General features: G+C 53.9%; 2 protein-coding genes across 2 annotated transcripts in view; one reads left to right on the plus strand and one right to left on the minus strand.

The window, feature by feature from the left end:
- The first annotated feature begins 889 nt into the window (after nt 1-889).
- Nucleotides 890-6,381, plus strand: LOC111157658 (cysteine rich DPF motif domain containing 1). The gene is made up of 3 exons (XM_022519269.1): nt 890-1,835; nt 2,820-2,931; nt 4,911-6,381. Exons 1-3 carry the CDS (start codon nt 1,723-1,725, stop codon nt 5,055-5,057), a joined length of 372 nt encoding a protein of 123 aa, XP_022374977.1. The 5' UTR covers nt 890-1,722; the 3' UTR covers nt 5,058-6,381.
- Nucleotides 6,382-12,875: 6,494 nt separating this feature from the next.
- The window catches only part of LOC111157485 (peroxisome proliferator activated receptor alpha), a 58,620-nt gene continuing 53,546 nt past the window's right edge, over nt 12,876-17,949 (minus strand). Inside the window, exons 7-8 of the mRNA XM_022518915.1 lie at nt 15,808-16,255; nt 12,876-13,625 (exon numbers count right to left, since the gene is read on the minus strand). Of these exons, the coding sequence (XP_022374623.1) occupies nt 13,378-13,625; nt 15,808-16,255 (696 nt within the window). The 3' untranslated portion in view covers nt 12,876-13,377. The remainder of the gene's footprint in view (nt 13,626-15,807; nt 16,256-17,949) is intronic.

The raw sequence follows: 17,949 nt of genomic DNA on the forward strand, positions 1-17,949 counted from the left end.
CCCAGAGGTCCTATGTGCTAGTAAGAAAATCAGAGTGTTTCCTCAGCGCTCCCCGCGGTCCACGTCCCGGAATTGGTGTCACTCCCAGAAATGTCTCGTATCTTCCTTAATTCTCAATTGCTCAAAGGAAAAAGGCCGAGTCCCCAGGCCTGGGGGCTTCAGGGGTCGCACAGTGCTTGGCATACATAGGAGCAGAGGGGCTTGGAGACGGGCACGTTGGGGAGGCAGGAGGATAGAGCGGGTCTGAGACTGGGGCACGGGACCCCGTGGGCCCTAGGGCCCTATGGAAGCTGAAGCTGGGCAGGCTCCGGAGACCCGGATCGTTGGGGCTCAGATCACCACTGGCGTCAGACGCCACTCTGGGAGCAGCACATCGACATGTTCGAAGTGCACACCGCTTTACCGTGTCCACGGAGAAGGACAGGGCTCCCTTTGATCCTATCTTGTCTGCTGCCTGGGGTGGACACTGACACTCTTGCCTGTGGCGCTGGCCCATGCCTGGGGGACCGGGACTCACCTTTCAAGGGGGGTGTGGGGACAGGGAATTAGGGATCTAGGTTCAGGGCGCTCCAGTCCAGGGAAGTGTATAGCGAGACGATGCTGGACGCCCTCCGGCCGCCTGGATTCTTCGAAGGCGGGTGGAAAATCCAAGAAGCATCGGAGAGCCTCAGAACAGCCTTCAGAGCCGGTCCAGGGGTACTGCTCAGCCAGGAGGGGGGCGTGACCTTCCCTTTTCGCCCCAGCGTCGCAGAGGCGGAAGTCTATTTTGTAGAGGCGGAAGTCCTCCAGGAAGCCCCACGGAGGGTTGGGGGCGGTCTCGCGCCTGCGCTGTACGTAGTCGCCGGGAGGCGGAGTCGCGCAGGCGCCTCGGGTCGTAGGCCGCGTTGTTCCTGGCGGCGCTTCCAGATGGTGCTGCGGGCCGGTGTTGCCCGCGGTTGGGCGGTAGATGCTGAGGAGCCCAGGTTGCCAAGGTCCTGGGGCAGCCCGGGAGGTGCGCGGCCGTCCAGCGAACTGAGGCTCCGGCGGAGGGTCGCGGGTGACACCGCGGTGCAAGAGGGCCGCTGAGGGCGCGTCCTTCGGCCGTTCCCGGCCGGAAGCCCCGGGAGAGGGCGAGGGAGAGCGGCGGAGCCCGGGGCGGGCCCGGAGGGACGGCCTGCGAGTGCGCGCTCGCGGCCGGAAGCCCCGCTGTCGCCGGGTGGGGCCCGAGAGCAGCGTGACGTGCGGGCCGTGAGGCCTCGTCCCGAACGTCGCGCGAGCGCCCGGCACAGGTCAGACGCTTCGCGGACGGCAGCCGGGCGGGCGGCAAGAGGAGCGCCGCGGACAGACGGGCTGACAGACACTCGGCCTCCTCAGAGCGCCCACGTCGGAGACGCCGCTCGCGCCGCCGCAGGGCGCTTCGGGCGTGGAGCCGAGGGGAGCGGAGCAGCGTCCGTCGGGCAGCGCGGAGGACCCTGAGGAGCCGCTCGGGCTGTCGCGGCGAGCGAGCGGTGCCGGCCGCCGTCGGGCGCTGGTGGCCGGGAAGGGCCCGCCGTTCGAGGCCCGGCCCGGGCCGGCCCTGCCTCGTCGCCGCTGCTGTGGGCGTTGGCCGCGCCCGCCGTGAGCTTGGCGGGCCTGGTGTGCAAGGGGCGCCGTCGGCCCGCGGGTCGGGAGCTTGCCGTGGCGGCTCGGGGACCGGCTGGCTCTGGGTCCTGAAGGGGACCTGCCCCTCTCCGGAGCGCGCAGATGGAGGCGGAGGCGGGGCGCCGCGGCCCGGGCGTGTTTTCGTGCCGGCTCTGCGCGCTGACCGCTCCCTACAGCTACGTGGGGCCGACGCCCCCCGACGCCCGCGCCGTCGTGTGAGTCCTCCGGCTGCCCGCGCGCCGGGCCGGGCTTGGGGGGGGCGCCGCGCCCCGGTGTGGCGGCGGCTGCGGTGTCGCGTCGTGGCCCCACCGCGCCTGGTCTCTGGACGCTGCAGGAGTGACCTGCCGAGGCGCGGGGCAAGGCTCCTCCAGAAGCTCCGGGCCCCTTGGGGAGCAGCGCGTGCTGCGGCGGCCGGCCGGGGGCGCCGTGCTTCGGGCCGCGGCCGCTCCCCACCTGGGCGGGGTCCGCCGCGGCCTCTTCGGTGGGGCTGGGCCACGTCGCCGCTCGTCCCGCTTGCTCGGGGACCTTCTCAGTGGGGAGCCTTCCTGCCCTCTCGCTCTGAGGGGACTGAGCCCTCGGGTCCAGCTCCGGTGGATCTGCCCGGAATCAGCCTTGCGCCAGCCGCTGCGTCCTGGGGCTTGGTCTGCACCTCTGAAGTGCCCCTCGCCGGAGGCCGCGCGGGGGGAGGCCGGCCACACGCTGCCCACCGGCGCGCCGCTGCCACGGGCCGGGTGGCAGGCGCCGAGGCTGGCTTCCGGGCGGGCTCCTCTGCTGACCCGGAGCCCGGGTGTCCTCGCGGGGCCTGTGGGTCTCGGATGTGCGGGCGCGGCCAGCGTCGTGGGCAGGGTGTGAGGCGCCCCGGTTCTCCCTGCGTGCTGCGGCGGGGCCCGGAGCGCCGGGACGGAGGCTGTGCTCCCGGCGCGCGTCCCAGCGGGTGGAGAGCGGTCTGGGCCCGGGCCGCAGCAGCCGGCCTGCCCGCGCCGAGCAGCGGTTCCCCCGCCACGGCTGGAACGCGGGTTCCAGCCCGCTGCCCGCGGCTTGCCTTTCTGCTCCCACCCGGGGCCACGGGGGACTGGCCCCTCCGCTCATGAACCCACCGGGTGTGCGGGCTCTGGGGAGGTCCGTTCCGAGCCGCTGCCAGGCTGCCCTCGGCAGAGGCTGCGGCCGTTCTGACCTGGGCGTCGCGCACTGTCCTGCAGCCTCCTGGAGGAGAGTTACGTCCTGAAGGACCCGTTCACCTCAGACAAGGACAGGTTCCTGGTCCTCGGCTCCAAGTGCAGTGTGTGCAGCCGGCTGGTGTGCGTGGGCCCGGTGGGTAGCCTGTGTGGGCTGAGGCCGCGCCTCTCCCTCCCTCCCCCTCCCGCCCCCCTCCCGTGGCTGGGACCCCACGCTTGATCGTGGGAAATGTGACGTGTGAGCCTTCCCCGGGGACAGTGTGAGCGCCACCCTCTCCTTGCCATGATCCTAGGAGCCCTGCCACGTGGCGTGGTGGGAGGCCCGGGGTTCTTGGAGGCCAGCTGGTGCCGCTCATTATGGATGAGTCCTGCAGCCAGCAGAGGTGAGCAGACAGGCAGGGGTGGGCGGGAGCTGGTCACACGGTCGCAGTGTTGGCCAAGCGGTGGGTGCTGACGCTTCTCCCTCTCCCAGCCGTGCCAGCGGCCATTGTGCTTCTCTCCGTGGGACGGTGACCTTCTTCCTACTTGTCCTTGGAGGGACCTTCCAGAGGAAGGAACTGTGCTTACGCGAGCAGTTGTTGCGGGTCAGGGCCTGTGCTTGGGGCCCGTTTTCCCAGGGCAGATTCCTTCGGTCCTGCCCCAAACCCTAGCTGTGCAAGGTAGCATTGCCCCCATCTCATAAGCGAGGACACGGAGGTTCGAGAGGCCGAGGAGGCCCAGGACACCAGGGTAGTGAGCTTGTCATTGGACAACCCAGGGGCGGGTGGAGGCGGAGCCCTGTGGCTGAGTGCTGTGGCCCCTGTAACCCGAGTGACGGGGCCGGCGGCGGCCCCTGGGCATTCCGCTAGGGGGCAGAGTGTGGACAAGGCTGCTGCCTCACAGACCAGGTTTAAACATCAGCCTCTGTCCCCGAAGGGTCGGGGGGATGAGATTTGATGGGGTGAGACGAAGCCTTGGCAAGGCAGAGGCCCGCATGTTCGAGGACACGGGGTGGCATGTGAGGACTCAGCGGGAAAGAAGCAGCTGGGCAATGCAGACTGGAAAGGGGAGTTGGGCCGGTGGGGGCAAAGCCTTGAATGCCACACTTACCCGTTTGGGCCGCACTTGGTGAGCAGAGGAGAGGGTGCCCTGTGTGGTCTCCGAGGTCTCCTGTGTTCTTGGAAGAAGTTCTTGGTGGGTGGCGAAGTCCCCTCTCTCACGTGGGAACAGCTTTTCTCTGAGTACTACAGGAAGGACAGCCTTGTCTCAGCTGAGGCGCACCCTGAGCTGCTGCAGCAAACAGACCCCCAAAATACAGTGGCTGGATTGCGACAGTCTTCACTCACTTTCGTATGTGTAAGCGTCCAGAGCAGATGGCGCCACAGCCATTCTCAAAACACAGCACAGCCAGTGGCAGGAGGGGCTGGGAAAGTAGTCTTTGGACGGGGCCCGGGCAGTGAATCCTAGGGGTTGCGTGGCAGAGGATGGGCGCAGGGGACAATGGCCGTGGTTGGACAGATCCGACCTCCTGCCCAGACCAGCCGCTCGCCGGTGGCCGTTTTGGTCTGTGGAGCTGTGCCCAGCACCGGTGGTCACCAAGCACCTGTTGCACTGCTGTGATAACCAGGAGAGGGAAGGACCTAGGATCTCTGACAGGTTAGGTGTGGCCCGGTTCCATCTTCTCATTGTTTCTGCGTTACCTGTGGTGGAGCGCAGTAGTCCCCAGAGTGTGTCTGCGCCATCCAGGCCCTCCCACCTGGGTTGACCCAGGCCTGCTTGCCGTGTTCTCTCCCACATCTTCACCAGTCTCACTGGGTGATTCCCACATGCTCAGGAGCCCCCCGATACCCCACTGCTTGCAGGGGCTGGTGGGGATGCCTTACTGCTTTCCCCTCCCTGGAGGCCCTCCATTGTCTCTGTCTTAGGTGATGACTGCATTCTTGGAGGTGGCTGGCTAGTCCCCGGGCCGCGCTCTCCCTCCTGCTGTTCTGGCCTTGGCCGCCACCTCCCTGACACAGCTGCCCCTGCCCTGTACCCCCTGCCCCCAATACGTGGTGAAGGACTAGCCTCTGGGAGAAGTTGCACCCCCCCTGCTCTGTGGTACTTAGTCCCTGTCCTTCCCCTGCCCTCTTTCAGGAATGCAGTTTATTCTACTCCAAGAGGTTTTGCCTCCCCTGTGTCCAGGAGAACATGGACGCCTTCCCTCAGGAAATCCGGCAAGACTTGGAGAAAAGGAAAGCTCCATCAAAGAGGCCGGCCAGCCAGCCTGGCTCTCGGACATGAGTGCAACCGGATGCCAGGTTGGCAAGAGCACCTTGCACAGAGCTCTGGGGCCGAGCTGGGAGCCGTGGTGCCCAGCCTTGTTCCGGGACAGGCAGGAGCAGTGTGTGCAACTGGAGTGAGCTGGGGCCCAGCCTGCCCCAGGAAGGTGACTGGGAGACGCAGAGAAGGCACTCAAAAGGCAGACCTTGGACCAGACATCCCCCAGACCCAACCCCATCCAGAGCCCTCTCGATGCTGAGACCGCAGGGCAGGAACTGAGGAATGGCTCAGAACTGGCACAGAGGGAGGCCAGGGCTGGGCCTGCTGGCCCTTTGGCTCTCCTCCCAGACCTGAGGGCTCTGGGCCTGCCTGCAGGGTCATCCCCTGGCTCCTGCTTACAGGCGACAGACCTGGAGGGGCCTTTATGCCCTTCGCATGATTTCGTCAGATCCAGGAGTTGCCTCCAGGTAACATGCTGCTCTGCCTGGCCGAGGACACAGGAGTGAAGGGACAAAGCCCACTGCCCTGGTCCAGTAGGGGGAGGCCCTCTGGTCACACTGGGGGGTTGTGCTGTCCGTGCAGAGGCAGGACAGCTGGGTGGGGACTCTTGCTTTCTCCATCCAAGGAAGTGAGTGTTCATGCAGGGAAGACCTCACTCAGTCAGATGGTTCACAGGGAAGTGACCTGCAGGAAGGTGCCTGAGGTGTGTGGGGGAGCTGCAGATGCAACTGGGGGGTCCAGGGGCGGTGGAGTTTCACTTCACATCCTTGTGGTGCTTGGAAAACGTTTTAAATCTTGACCACGCGTTAGATCCGTAATTAAAAACCCAGAGAGCCAGTTAATGTTTTGAAAAGTAATCCTTCCCCAGAAACATTTGCGAGGCAGATGTCCTCCTTGGCACTCTGGATCTGGTGTGGGTCGGGGGCTGGGGTGTTGCCACATGAAGCCTCTTCTGTCCTGTCTGTCCCGCAGGCTCTGGCTCTGGCCCCAGGCCCAGTCCCATTCCAAGGCAGAGCAATGCCTTCCCCTGCCTTCCCTTTGCTCACATAGAGGCTCACAACTTGAGGTGCTGGCTTGCCCCTCTCCACAGGGGACCCCGCATCAGCTCTGCAGGCTCCTGTAGGCGGCCCCAGGGCACTCATCCCCCCACAGATACCCCTGCCCTGTGGCCTCCACCTTCGCCATGGGGGACACACTGAAGGGTGCATTTGGCTCTGCTGGCTCTCAGAGGGCCGGAGCTGTTCTATCTTTGTCCGTAACTGCCTGAAGGTCCGCTGACGCTGTCCTGGGGGGGCGCCAGACGAGGGTTTGAGAAGAGAATGAATAAAGAGCTTCTATTGGCTGATGGGTGCACTGGGTTTTATTTTCAGATGCTTCCCCTGCGTCGCATTACTTTAGACAAATGGCTGTCATCCTGGGGCCACAGGATGTCCTAGGTCCATTCTGTGCGCCAGAGGACAAAAGGACTAGAGGTGAAGACCCATGGGGGAGTGGGGTGCGGGCTGCTCTGGGCCGAGGGCAGATGCTACAGCCGGGGACTCAAACTAAACGTTCATCTCATGGCATCACTCAGAACTCACCAACTAATTTTAAAAAATAGTTTTATTTTTTAAAACCATTAAGGCAACGCTGTACCCTGAAATTAAATCCTTACATTCATCAGTCTTACAGTAGGACATTCCAAAGCTGTACATTCCCATAAATTCAGTATATAAATCAGCATACATGATCAGTTCAATCTCCTAGCAGGAAACAATAAGACCGAAGATTTTTTAAAAATTAAAAAGTTATAGTCATTTTCTAATTGCTTGGAACCGCTATTGGTTAATGTGACTCGGAAGATTCCATTTGCTCTTCTGTGCACACCCCTGCTCCCTGAGGCCCTGGATGCCCCCTCCGCCCAGACCCAGAGAGAGGCCCCCAGAACCTGCTCTAAAAGATCTCCTTTGGAACTGCTCCTGTTTAATATGAAGACAAGGGGTCTACCAGCCCCTGAAGACTTGGAGAGTATAAAGCACCAAAGAATGGTAACGATAAACACACCAAGAAACCAAGCTCAGTCTTGCTTTGGAAATCTGCACCCATCTAATGTTCTGACATGTGTCGGTCAGTTGCTCTCAGCACCATAGCCCTGTGGACATCAAGAAGTTCTGCTGAGATACTGAGAATGACCCAGGGGGACTCCCGGGGCCCGTAGTTTCTGTTCTATGCTTTAGGCTGGGCCATCTGGGCGTTGTCAGAGAACCAGTGGTGCAAATATCCCATCCGAAGATTTTGGATTGCCCGAGTACTTTGGTAATAACCCACAGGTAGTAATTCCCTGAAGAGCAGACTGCGACCCACGGCCCAGGAATAGTTCAGGTCTTCATCAGGATACTGCTGGGGGCAGTAAGTGACTCTGGACCTGGGTCTCTGGCCCCCTTGCCGGGAGAGACGGTGAGGACAGACTCAACTTGTGCTTGCATGTGAGGCACGATGAGGGGAACAGATTTATACAGGGAAATAAACTGCATGGCTTGGGAGAGACAAAAAGCTGTGTGTGTGTGCGTGTGTGTGTGTGCGTGCGCACATGTGTGTGCGATCGTATGTCAGTTATATTCCAGCATCCTTTGTGTTTCCGGTAGGTTCCAAGAGCCAGGCTACTAAGAGTATATGTCAACTAATACTGATTTCAAAAGAATCCAAATCTTTGTTACTAGATGCATGATTATAAGTTAGTAAAATATTTATACTATTTCTTAAACTTGAATCCTAGTATTTAAGATATAGCTACAAACAGTTCTATGTACCATACAGTGTAGGAAAAATAATGCTCAAACGCAAATACTGTGACCTTACTGGAAAGGGTACTGAGGGGTATTCATCTATTGTGAGGTAATTTTTTTTTTGTTAATTTGTTTTTAGGCCTGAAAAAAGGCAGACTGTGCTTTTTAAGAGAAGATAGTTTCCAAAAGTGAATGATTTTACTTTGGAAAGATTGGTCACTTGCTTATCTTCAAGGCCTGAAGCTTGACCTCCCTGCCCTGAGAAGGCCATGCTAAGGCTGGAGGACGCCTCCAGGCCCAGAGCCCTCCCCTCGGGGCTCACCTGGGTGGGTGGCTCACGGAGGGGGGCGGGTCCCTGCGCTGGTCTGCACAATGCTGCAGTCTGTTGAATTAACGAATTAAGGAAGTTTAGATGTTGGGTGTGAGGAGAAGGGTAAGGGAGGAGGAGGCTAGTATATTCCCTTCTCTGGAGAAGCACTTGGGGAAGTTCTTCACACCTGACCCAAACTAGAAAACAAATTAAAAAAACCTGATCCAGGTCTTAACCCTATCTCTGACATTAAAAAAAAAAAAATTAGATTTTTTTTCTTTTATTTTGGCAGATAATGCGCTGAACAGCTAGTGGGCCACTGGAGTCCTTGATGTTCCCCATTGCTTCAGTCAAGATGTGACTTTGAACGTGGGTGCAGGTTAGTCTGTTCTGTTTGGCAAGGAATTCCAAAAGGATGTGGCTGTATGTATTTCAGCTGGGCCACATTACATGGTCCCCCCCACTTTCCTGAGGTAGGGTAGTACACAGTGACACTTGTCCTTGTCTTAGACTGAAATGTCGAGAAGCATATGGTCCGCTGAGAGCCCCACGCTAGACCTGAGAAGGCATTCCAGGCCTCATGCTGCAAGGGCAGCTCAGACCGAACCCTGGCCGCCAGCCTCTCACTTGCTGTCCTGATACGTGGGCCACCCCCAAAGCCTTTACAAGCCTCGGCCCACTCCACGGAAGTATTAAGACACCCAGCTGCACTGCACAAAAACAGCATAACGGAGAGAACTCTCTAATTCCTTAAACTGACACATGAAGATTCATTGTCTTTTTTTTCTTCTTCTAAAACTTTCAATATCACCTCTAATTTGCATTGTGGTTTCCAGAGAAATTAATGGATCTCGTCTCCTGAGTCAGACGAAAGTTCACTGCCTTTGTTCTTACTCCAGTGCATGTCACAAGCTGGAGGTCAATGACCATTTTCCTGAATTCTATTAAAATGGCACCTAAATATATATAATATATGTATATATATTTATATCCCAGCAAAAAAAAAAAAAAAAAATAGGCTACAACCTTTGGAGCCTGGCAAGAATCCTTAATCCCAGGGGAACCCTATAAATCAGCTTGGACCAAGAGTTCCAAGTAGCGGGGCCACATTTAAGAGGAGAAGAACAAGCACAAGGGGCCTGGCTTTGGAGCCACCCGGTGCCGGGCTGGGCCGACACTGTGAAGACTCGGTACGTGGGAAAAAGCTTCCACGGACACTTGTTAATAATCAGTAAACTCTCAGTGGGTCGCACTGATTGTAGCTGACGACTTGCACAGCGGGATGTCCTTGCCGTCCTGAATGGAACCACAGCTGTGAACTTAAAGGCTTTAAGCAAGTGACCCCTCCGGGAACACCTGCAGTGCGGGTTGGTTGAAGCGGCGCACCCTCTCTGAACGGGCTTTTGTCAGACATTCCGGAGACGGGGGTGGCCACTGGGTAGAGACCAAAAAAAAAAAAAAACACCAAAAACCAAAAAACAAAAAACCAAAAAACCACAACCATCAGTATGCAGTGGATAGGTATCTAAGGTATCTAAGGTGCTTGGTGGTTTGAAGAAGTGAGGAGGAGGCAGGAAGTGCCCAGAGGCAGCACAGAGGCCCAGGTGCACCTTGGACAGTCACTGCCCAGTTAAGTCGGCCCGGAGGCATCTGCTTCCAGCCTCGTCCAGCAGGGTCTCTCCCTGAGCCAGCTGCCGCGGCCAGCAGCTACAACCGAGGAGCAGGGCGGGTCACTGTGGCCAGTGACTGTTCCCACTTCTTGACCCAGGTCATGCTCCACCTCAGGGCCACCAAACTGGGGCAGCAGCTTCTGCACGTGTGTATCTTGGAGGCACTCTTTAAACTACCAAAGGGTCTTTAAGGGGTCACATGACCTTCCACCTCTCAGTGTGCAATCAAGCAAAGGTGAGTAACTTTGGAATCTTACTCACAAATGATCTGACTATAGGTGCTGCAAAAGGACCCCGAGTGTTTCATGTACCTTAATTTTAACTGTGTCTTTAGATGTACTGTATTGAGGTAGCTGTTATGCTATAGATTTGGGGAAACAGTAGTGGCTAAATTAATAGTTTACTTATCACACATTAAACAAAGGATTCTACTTGTGCCTTGCTTGAGCTTCTGCCCAGATCTTAGGATGCTGCCCTGTCTCTGGAACCCCCACACCATCCTTGAGGCTGTTTGTTTCCTTAGAGTTTCAGCTGGCCCAGTGTAAGAAACGCATCCAAAATGCAGAAAGATATATTCTTGTTCTCAAAACGAGGAGTCCCTTTAAAATAGCTCTCGTAGGCATTCCTGAATGCACTGTGCACCAAGGTTCTTCTCCTGGACTTCACATTCTTTTTGATATATGTACACCTGCTGTTCAGGGAGATGCCTGGAGTGCATCTCATCTGAGAGCTATAAGGCCACAGGGAAACTCGAGAGCAAGGTGGGAAGAAAGCAGCAGCTCACTGGCACTCTGAAGATTCCCAAACTGTCCCTGCCTCCCGCTCATGCTGGTACATTCGCTTGCATGCTGATTTTGAAGATGCTGGGCTTCCCCAAAATGGCCACCAGTGTGCACAGCCCTCAGCGTGGCAGGGGCAGGATTCTGCGTGTGGGACACCCAGCTGGAAGTGCCCAGGAGGACGAAGGGGAGGGACACTGTGGTACTAGGGAGAGAGGGCCAGGCCGGCTCCCAAGCTGGAGCTGGCTGCTGGGTTCAGGAATTGTCCTTGTCAGGCCTACAGACAAAGGGTGTTGGTAATTTTGTGGTTTCTGAGGCATCTGGCACTTGTGGCTACAGACAGTGACTTGTCTAAGGGTGTCAAGGTGATGGCATGGGGAGCTGCATCGCGCGCCCAGTCCCCCAGCAGAGGAGGGGCTCTGTGCCCTGGTCTGAGGCTCTCAAACCTGTTCTGTCAGATCTACCCCACTGACGTCTGCTGAAACCCAGCAGGCAATAAATGTGCTTTAACGAGCCCCTACTGGAAATGCGACAGTATTTTGAACGGGTGAATAATTTGCCCATATCTGACAAATCTGGTCTGAGAAATCTTCGATTAGGTGGCCTGAACATTCCGCATGGCAATCTGTGACTGTTATTTAAAACGAACAAGAATCTGTGATTTTCTTCCTATCTGTACCAGTGAACAAATTTAAGTGACTTTCGTGCCGCAGTCTCTGCAGCCTCCTTTGTGGCCTCACCGGGAGTGTCTCTGGGCGTCTCGCTGGGCCCCAAGAGAGCCAAAAGCTCACTGACACTAGGAACGCAGAACCCATGCCTTCGGTAGCAGAATGCATGAGATAAGGAGCTTTTTAAAAAGTAAGTTTTATGAAAACAGAACCATGAATGAGTGACTTTCGTGAAAGCCTGAGCTCGAGGGTCCCTTTCTGGGGCCATGTCTCTGAATGGCATCCACATGGGGCATGTGAGAAGAAAGGCCAGGGGACGACTGAGGTGACACAGATGGAGCAGCGGCCCAGGGGGCCTTGTCTTAAGGAAGAACGCCCACACAGACATGCCCTCTGGCTTTGGGTGACCTCTTGACGGGTGTCATTCATACGTGGAAATACTTTTATTTGCTTCCAACAGATCCCTTGATTGGACCTCTCAACAAGATAAAAATGAAAACTACCACTAAGGTTTAATTTTGAGAAGGATGTGCCTGTTGTCACATTTGCCTTTTCTAGTTGAAATCTCGCAGTTTTATCATTCTCGCTCCTTTCGCATTTCCAGGATGCTGACCTTAGGATCTTGATCGATCTCAATCCTAATCATTCCTCGACAGCAAGTAGTAGAGTGACCTTACAGAGACAAGTTTTCTGGAGACGGAGGGCGAGGGGCGCCAAGGGCACAACCAGGTTGTAAGAGCTGCCAGGAGGCAGGGGGTCAGAGGCAGGTGGCCGGGGCGGGGGGGGCTCCCCCACACCCTTCCTCTCCGGCTTCCACTTCAAGCTCTGGCAGGCTCAGGCCTGGCTGGCCTGGAGGGCAGGGCAGCTGCGAATCCCCTCACAGGACACTTAGGTACTGTGGTGGACAAAAAGAGTCTTTCTAGATCCACATGCTCTGGATGAGAACCACGAGGAACACGGCTTTCATAACCACACCGGGCTTTAGGCTGAAACAAGTATCTCAGATGTCAGGAAAGCTGCCTTCCGTATGGAATCGGAAAACTGCCCCATGAAGGACGCTGTGTCTGCCCCCCTCCTTCTCCACATGGTCCCCCCAGGGCCCATGCTCTAAAGTCCGTTTGCCTCACCTTCTACGCTCAGGTGCAGCCACTGCCACCAAGAGTTAAAAAAATCAAGCTGCGTACTTTAGGAAGCAACACAGGGAAAGACCAAGGAGCTGCACTGACACACGGGGCCCAGAGGAACACTGACAAGCGACTTGTCAGTTCGCCCCCCAAAACTCTATCATGGCCCCCAAACTACCTGACTCGGTTGGTTCCCATTTGATAGGGAGCAGGTCAGAGGGACGGAGAGCTGACACACTTCCCGTCTGTCTTGCTCCTGCTGCCCCGACGCCAGCTCAAAGCAGGCAGAGAATCGATTCCAGGGGGCGTCTCGAGATGCGGCTTTCTGGGGTCGTCTACACAAGCCTGCCAACAGGCCCTTCCACCTAAGTCACAACCATGAACACAGTGAAAACCAACGGACTGCTGCGTTTGGATAGCTTATCAAATGATCCTTTGAAATTTTAAATCCTATGATTAAGAAACAGCATGTTGTCTGTCTTCAAATTCAGGAAACAGAATTAAGGTCTTTCCAATAAATATTTTGCTGCTTTTTAAAAAATACTTAACCTTTGGATTCATCTAGATTTATAGGATTATAAAAGTTAAAAAGTGCTGATTAGTTTAAAAATGATAAGGGAGCACAACAGCCAAAGGTGGCAAAAGGAGAAGACAGACCACATATTTCGAGATCACCAGTTAATTCAGTGCTACGTTATTCATGTGATATCAAGAAATCTGCATTGATTAACATCAGGTGAGTTAAAATCAAACCACTGGGCATCATTCCCCTTCATTTTCTAAGAAAAACTGCTTATAGATACCTGTCCCCACCAGTCCAATACTTTGCACGCTCTCAGAAGTACTGGTGTGAAAAAGAAAGAAATGTGGTCTAGGGTTCCGGTTACCTAAGGCTCGTCCGTCCCATTCTCTAAGGTGAAAATGGTGGAATTTGTGCATAGCGGATGTTGCTCCCGCCCCATCTGTAGTGCTGTCGACTTTAGAAGTCCTTGGCAACATGGCCTGGGTGTTTTACCTTCAACCCATCAGTACATGTCCCTGTAGATTTCTTGCAGCAGCGGGTGCAGGGCGGCGTCAGACTCGGTCTTTTTGATGACCTGCACGAGCTGCGCATGCTCGGTGACGAGCTGCCGGAGGTCTGCCATTTTTTGAAGGAGTTTTGGGAAGAGAAAGATGTTGTCCGGGTGGTTGGTCTGCAAGTGAAGTTTGAGCACGTGCACAATGCCTTCCTGCATTTTTTCAATGTGTCCCACATTTAGAAGGCCGGGACGATCTATTCTCAAAAGAAAGAAGAGATGATCGTGACAATCACCCCACTGATGACTCATAACTGTTTATCGGTCGGGGAAACCAGACATTCCTGCTTCTGGGGCCTCTCATTGCTATTCCAACCTTGCGATAATGTCGACTCGGCTGGAAGACAGAACTCAACTCTGCAAAAGTCACTGGGACTGTTGGGTAGATGGGACAAACACTTGGTCCTAAATATTTGTATACTGCCTTAAGTCGACCAACTACTCTACAGCATGGCCCTTTCATTTTGGGTTTATCTCATTACCACTGGTCCAGGGAAAAACCCAAAAACATTAGGAGTAACCATATATTACAATGATGATGAAAACAACCAGTTTTTGCATAATATGAAGTGAAATACTTCTTCTTGAGTGAAAACTAAATATTCGGTTTCAAGTTTTCCATAACCGTGTGAAGGAGTGTGACTGTGTTGGACTGGGTTTTGTGGTGTAGCGCACTGTAAGGGGTAGGAATGCTATGAGTCTTCTGATACGAGTCAGCTGCATAGACAGAGGAGTGACGTGTGAGCGGCAGATGCCAGCTGTACCAGATGCTGCTGAGCCCCGGGGAGGCCTGAGATCTGGGGCCGGCAGGTCAGCAAGCACACCACATGCCCTCCCTGGGGATGCTCAACCGCAGGCACTGGACCTCTCGGGACAGCCCGAGAACACGTGTCCTGCCTTGGGTCCAGAACCCACCTTGTCCCTGTCCCTGTCCCCATCCCTGTCCCCCTGTCCAAGAGGCAGTGCTCTCTTTAAAGCCTCAGTCCTTACTAGGATTGTTGAAAGTGTTGCAAAGGATGTGGATTTTTTCGTTGCTTTTTTTGGTTTGAAATGAATCTAATTACTCACCTTTTAAACAGATTAAAAGAAACAGAAAGTGAATCCCCCTCGTAAGGTTTAATGTGTATCACACTTGATCCTTTTCTATAAATAGGATTGATCCATGATTTTTTTTGAGTGCGAGAAAGAGCGCACATGGCAGGAAGGGGCTGAGGGAGAGAGAGAATCTGACGCAGGCTCCCCGCTCAGCGTAGGGCCTGATGCAGGGCTCGACCCACTACCCTGAGTTCATGACCTGAGCCGAAATCAAGAGTTGGACACTGAGCCGCCCAGGCACCCCAGGACTGATACAGGATTGTAATTTCTTCTAGAGAACCGTGCCCTACTCCTATAAAGGTGCGTGCCGTTGCTTTTTACCCACAGCACTACATCTTGAGCATACAGAGGACAAGAGTAGCTGACATCAAACCGCCCTACAGTTTCCATTGCTTGCCGGGGCACAAGGGCGCCAGCTGACCGCGTGCAGCTGGATAGTAGCAGGGACAGGCCTTGTGGAGCTTCCGCAGACTGGGCAGCTGTGACCGGCCTCAGCTCTGCACGTCAGCCACCTGCGGGGCACAGCACAGTTTCTCGCAGTGAGCGGTGGTCGCCCCATCAGTCTCCCCCAGACTGGGTAAGGTCAGCTGAGTTTACAGTACGGGATGACCTTCTTATATCAGGACAGGGTTATTTAAAGGAACAGGACATTGAGCCAAAATTCTGGGAGCTGCAGAGCCAGCTTCCCTGCAGAGAGGCCCAGATTCTCCTTCACTGGGATCCATTTCCTTTGGCAAAGCAAACTGCAAACATTGCCAGTTAGCTACTGACATTTTTCATCATGAAACAGAATATACCAATAGTGAGATAAACTGTACTGACATCTGCCTGGCACTTCATATAATCCTGTAATACGGACAGAATACTATAACAGTAGAATTACATAACAATAATAATATACACCATATATTATGATCTTATCTAATATGTATTAGATATTAGATATATATTAGATAAAAATTGTATTACCATTATACCTAGTAAATTATATTTGATGATTATGTTATAATCAGAAATAGGATATTATGTATATAACATAGTTATGAATGGAATGTATTTATATAATGTACAAATATGTATTTAACTATAATAACATATGCTAGAATAGGATACGGTAGGATATAATTCTCACTTAATTCTCCTCGGTGGTGACACAGGGGCTCTCAGACGCCCTCCCGCCTGCCGGTGCGTGCTTCACCGTGCACCGCTCGTGCCCAGACAGATTTACTGCCGTCCTTTGGGAGAGGAGGCCGCAGGTGACAGCAGATCCGGTCGGTGACTTACCTCCACAGCAAATTATAGCAGCCACAAAAAGGGAGATATCACTGTCATCCAGCTCCAGCGCGTTGAACTTCATCGCAAAGTCAAACTTAGGTTCCATGATATCACAGAACGGTTTCCTTAGGCTCTTCAGGAATTCACGAGTTATAAAACCATTTCCATATGCTACCAGCATCCCATCTTTATTCATCACAGAAGACAGCATGGCAAATATGGCCTCATAAACTCCGTATTTCAGCAAAGTGACCTGATCGTTCAAGTCCAAGTTGGCAAAGCCAGGGATGGACTTGGCAAACTCGGTGAGCTCGGTGACGGTCTCCACAGACGTGCACTGGCAGCAGTGGAAGATACGGACTTCCGCCTCCTTGTTCTGGATACCGTTGGCCACCAGCTTGGCCACCAGAGTCTTCTCGGCCATACACAATGTCTCCATGTCGTGTATGACAAAGGGCTGCAACGAAAGACACGGAAATGAGCCAGGTCGCCGGGGACAGGCTGTCCTCTTAATTATCAATGACTGACGAGCAGCCAGTGTCTGCAGATCACCTGTGGAGAAGCGCGATACGAACAAAATGCTGTCTTCGTCCTTAAACAACCTCAAAGTTGGCTGGGGACACAAAGACATTTATGGAGAACTAGCGATATAAACCTGTAAGGTAAGTATCACTGCCTGACACCGGGTGGGGATTTCATTGCTATGAAAGGGAAGTCCTGATTTTGGCAATAAAGCTAACAAGAGCGTATTTGCAAAGCACTTCTAATACTTTATAAGATTTTCTGAACTCCTGACTACTACTGCAGTGGCCCTAACTACAATTTAATTGTAATTTAAAAATTTTTATCCCCGAAGAACAGCTGACATACAATGGTATATGAGTTTGAGGTGCACAGTGTAGCGATTCAAGACCTCTACACCTTAGGCAGTACCCACCCCTTGAGTGGGGTCACCAGGAAACGTAACTACAGTATTACTGACCACAGTCCTCATGCTGTCCTTTTCATCCCAGGCCTATTAATTTTATAACTAAAAATGTGTGCCTTCACCTCTTTCGCTCACCCTACGGGAACTCTTAATTTTACCATTTTATGAACTTCAGAGATAACCGTCGTTACCTGACCCTGACTACAGCATGAGTGAACGTGGTACGTAAAGAGACAGAACTCCGAAAGTTGGTGTTTGCATACCAATAAGCAGGAGAGCATTGTTAAGCCCTTGCTCTCTGGGGGCCACCTGGGAAAATCTTAAAGAACCCTCACTTCCTCACTTCAGTGCTCTGTGTTCTGGAACAAGCACAAACCCTTGGGCCAGCGGTCCACACGTTGATATATACCATTTGCTTCTAAGACCACGGGTCCTGCCATTTTCCAAGTATCTAGTGGAGGAGAGGAGACGGTTGGCCCTGTTACTAGAGGCCAGCTTGCCCAGAAGGGATTATATATCTGGTGGGGCACAGGGGAATGGATGTAAATATTTTGTGCTGCTGGCCAAAATGTACACCAGATCTGTGCGCAGAGCAGAAGAAATGACAGTCTCTAGGGGATCTCTGATTTATAATGTGTTCTACCGATCAGTAATGAGGTGGGCTGAAGCATTATTTTCAGTTCCTACCAGAATACATAAATGTAGAATGGCATAAGCAGCTCATGGGCAAAGCGTGTCACTGACACTCTATCTGACCCCAGAGCACGATGTGACCCCTATTCCTGGGCCCCCAAGAGCATCTGGAGGAACCACAGCATGAAACCACCTTCAGGGCACCTGGAGCGTGTCCTTGTCTCAGAAGCAAGGCAGGCACGTTGGAACAATACAAGGCATTGTCTTAGAAATGTTTAAATAAAATTAGAATTTGCAGTACAGCATTGGACCAAAAAAAAAAAAAAAAAAAAACCACAACAATAATTTGATTCTACATCTGAAGAAAGGGGGTACTCAAAAAATTACCTGTGTGTGAGTGAAAACATTCTGAATACAAAATTCAAAGCCAAAGTCCCGACTATCTCAAGTCTGGTTAAAGAAGACTAAAAACCGTCTCCCTTCAAAGACTGTAAAAGCAGGCCTGATTACTGTTGTTTAGGGAAAGTTTGGGGGTAGTTCTGTGTCTTGGGAAGTTGCTCAGATTGAAGGAATTAACATTTTCGGGTGAG

The sequence above is a fragment of the Enhydra lutris genome, unplaced genomic scaffold, assembly GCF_002288905.1.
Source record: "Enhydra lutris kenyoni isolate GAN:26980312 unplaced genomic scaffold, ASM228890v2 scaffoldscaffold55, whole genome shotgun sequence".
NCBI classification, from domain to species: Eukaryota; Metazoa; Chordata; class Mammalia; order Carnivora; family Mustelidae; genus Enhydra; species Enhydra lutris.